The sequence below is a fragment of the Vicia villosa genome, unplaced genomic scaffold, assembly GCF_029867415.1.
Source record: "Vicia villosa cultivar HV-30 ecotype Madison, WI unplaced genomic scaffold, Vvil1.0 ctg.000236F_1_1_1, whole genome shotgun sequence".
NCBI classification, from domain to species: Eukaryota; Viridiplantae; Streptophyta; class Magnoliopsida; order Fabales; family Fabaceae; genus Vicia; species Vicia villosa.
Window position 1 is genome coordinate 470,757 of NW_026705089.1, and position 3,822 is coordinate 474,578.

At 34.5% G+C, this 3,822-nt stretch overlaps 1 protein-coding gene across 1 annotated transcript; it reads left to right on the plus strand.

Annotated features, from left to right (window-relative positions):
* On the plus strand, positions 1-3,266 carry LOC131625742 (uncharacterized). The gene is made up of 5 exons (XM_058896582.1): positions 1-379; positions 1,209-2,024; positions 2,287-2,472; positions 2,642-2,767; positions 2,870-3,266. Exons 1-5 carry the CDS (start codon positions 272-274, stop codon positions 2,975-2,977), a joined length of 1,344 nt encoding a protein of 447 aa, XP_058752565.1. The 5' UTR covers positions 1-271; the 3' UTR covers positions 2,978-3,266.
* Positions 3,267-3,822: the final 556 nt, after the last annotated feature.

Consider the following 3,822-nt stretch of genomic DNA (forward strand, 5'->3'; position numbering starts at 1 on the left):
CAAATCAAACATATTAACTAATTCCTTTGAGTCTCTCTTTGACATCTTCATACCTAACTAACTTTGTCTTCTTTCTCTATTCCTTAAATCATCAATGGACTCTTCACATTTTTTCACTCTCCAACACAGAAGGATCACACCAACAACTTATCACAGTTTGCTCTTCATCAGATAATTCATCTTTTATATCATACATTCTTTCTTTTTTTCTCAAACCAAAAAAACAAAAAATATTGGTGTTCCTTCAAGATATTATTATTATACATCAACCATGTTGCAGGATGTTTTTGATCCGCCACTCCCATCAAATTCAAATCCAGATCAACAACAACATCAGCATCATCAAAATCAACATCAACAACAGCAGCAACTCTCCGTTGTAATTACCTTACCTTAATAATCCGTCATAATATTTATGTACAATGTTTTTCTTTTGCTTTTCATGCACGAATGATTGATTTTTTGTGTGTTTGTGACAACTTGTTAGAAATCTAGAATCCATTATTGACATTCTTCTGCACGACAAATTGTGTCATTTTCTATCGATTTATGGTCAGCATATAATGCTTCAATAACGACGGATCAGAGATTCTGCAATAACTGCATTTGCACTTTTTTTTTTTATATAATATATTATCTCTATCTGATCCATGACAATAACATGCAATATAAATGTCATTTTCTGAAGGTTGCATCGTTATAAAGTGCAATGTAATCTCAACTTGCGCATTTTTCTTTCTTTCTATCTGGAATAATATTATATCTTCTTGTACTTGTTCACACTTTTGCTAATTTAGTTAACAACAACACTTCACATGTATAGCATTATGGTTCCTTTAAGTTTCTTTTATTTCACATTAAATCAATTTCCATAACAAGTAGTAGCATGGCATGAGGTTCCTTTTTTGTTTTTTCTCCAAACCTTGCCTCAACATGTCACATTATAAGGCATAGCATAGATTCACATCTTTTTCTGCAATATCAACATCTCAAAAATGCCATCCCTTTTGCATTTATCTGTTTATAGCCAATCAAATTTCTACGTCGAATACTCCATTATTGACTATTAATTGTACAAGTTATTTCTTTTTGTTCATACACACAATGAACATGTATATATAGGCATCATCGTCACTGTTTACTTAATAGCTTTTCTTCTTCTTCTGGTAATCATGTTATTTACATTTCCTTTATATGCATGGTTACAGGATGAAATTTCAAGCCCTCTTAGCGCCGCGCAAATTTTCGAGCTATGTAACCCTGAGTTATTTCCGGAAGCTTTGCAGAATTCTGAGGTTACATCAAGCTCGAATTGTTGCTATGAAGAGAATTCCTCGTATGCGACAAATATATTAGATGTAGAAACCAAGTTCAATAACGTAGAAACTAAGTTCAATAATAGCAATAGCAATAACACAGTAGTCGTCACAACTCCAACTAGCACCAACAACATCAACAATAACAATAACAATAACAATTCCAACAATAGCAATAATCTATCTGTTATCTTTGATTCGCAAGAAGAAATCGACAATGACATATCTGCCTCCATAGATTTCTCACTATCACCATCTTTCAATGTTCCTTCATTCCTTCCAGTAACATCAACACAGCAAGTAGAACAATTTGATTTCAATTCTCATGTTCAACAGTTAACCGCATGTTCATCGGTCGAAGGCTTTTCACAGTATCATAATCCGAATGATTCAGTTGCACCTCTTATGGGAGCTCCATTATCATTACCACCTGTTTTTGAAGAGGATTGCATAACTTCTGTGCCTTCTTATGTTCCTTTGAATCCTTCATCTCCTTCTTGCAATTATCTTAGTCCTGCTGGAATGGCCGGGTTCATGCCTAATGGCCCTCTTACCACTGCTTTGTCTACTGATAGTTCTGGTTTGTTTGGTGGAAACATTCTTCTCGGTCCTGAACTTCAGACACAAGAAATTGATTATCAAGGAGATAGTGGTAGAATTTATTGCGCAGATCCTATTCAGAGGGTGTTTAACCCTCCTGATCTTCAGGTATTGACAAATTCTAAACTAGTCTGTTAAGTTCTTTATAATTATATTACTACCTCTCAGGGCTATCTTTGAGAGCGTGCCGCACAGGTCCAAAATTTGTCATAGTTAAACCGTAATTAAATAGGATCTCATAAAAATTTGTTAGTGTTAAACCAGGTTAAATGGGGCCTAACCTGCACAGGGCCTCCAAAAACTTAAGACGACTTGACTATGCATGCAGTTTCGGTTACAATGAAAAATGTTCGATATACTCTACTTTCAGGCTCTTAATACTGAGAATCAACAACTAGTAGCTGGTTCTGGAAGTTCTGCTAATTTAACACCAGAAATCTCAAACTTGGAAGACTCGACTTTCAAAGTTGGAAAGCTTTCGGTTGAAGAAAGGAAGGAAAAGATTCATAGATACATGAAGAAAAGAAATGAAAGAAACTTCAGCAAGAAAATTAAGGTACTCTCTCAATCTCCTGACTCTCGAAACAATCAAAGCATAATTGAAAACCTTATCATGTTACATATGAATTTGCAAGGTATAATTACTTGATCATGAAACCACTTCTTCTTACTGCATATTTTGAAGTTCATCTATCTAATGATGATGATGCAAACCAAATATGCAGTATGCATGCCGCAAAACACTGGCTGATAGCAGACCTCGAGTTAGAGGACGGTTCGCAAAGAATGATGATTTCGGAGAGGCACAAAGAACTGCTAGTGGAAATCATGAAGAAGAAGATGAAGAAGAGGTATATCTTATAAAATTCATTCATATCAAATAACATTCGATTACTGTTTTTAGAATGGTTTTTAATCATGATTTCTTTGATAATTGTAACTATATACTACAGGTAGTTGTGAAAGAGGAAGATGATATGGTTGATTCTTCAGATATATTTGCTCATATCAGTGGAGTGAACTCATTCAAATGCAACTATTCAATTCAATCATGGATTTAACTCAATAGTTTATTAATTAGTTTATGTAGATTTTTGCATGGCCTTGTTCCAATCCAGATTTCTCCTATATGATTGGGTTTGATGGATGAGGAAGTTGAATAATTGAGGTCCTATATACTAATAAAAATAAAGTGAATGAAGAATATAAATATATATAGCATGTATTCTCATTACTTGTATCAACCTATAAAAAGGTTGAGTTGAGTTATCATTTTGTGTGGTTTCTTTTATATTAGTTGGAAACTACATTTTTCTTTTATCCTACCTAAGCACATGTTTTTGAATGTATTTTTGGTGTAAAGCTTTTAAATATATATTATTATTTTTTGACAGAAGCTTTTTAATATATAGTGCTTCCATCAAGCTCCAAACTTGGGTTTCATGAGGTAGAGGGCTATATCTCCTCCATATGTAGTGCTTTAATGAAGTTTTCACGATCGTTTCGAATGCACATTCTCGTTCCATAATAGTTTTATCTTTGAAAATAGCGGCGTCAAGGTTGCATTTGAATTTTCCTTGCTCTGGAGCTGTCCAAACAGTATCATTCATTCCATTTTGCTGTTGTTCTCCGGTTTTAGCCATTGCTCCAGCTGCGTCGCGCTGCTGTTCATGCCTTGCAGCTCTCAAACTCGATCTACCATCTGCATAATTATCAAAACTGGCCTCCGCTGTCTCGGCCCTCTGCAAATAGCATTTACTTGAGCATAATTCCTCTAGAATTCACCTGTTTTCATTGATACAAACATCCCCGCGCAAGATGAAACGAAATCCATCCCATAATTTTTCATTTCTTCTTTTCCAAATACACCAAAGACCTATCACAAAATTATATAATTGAACTTGGG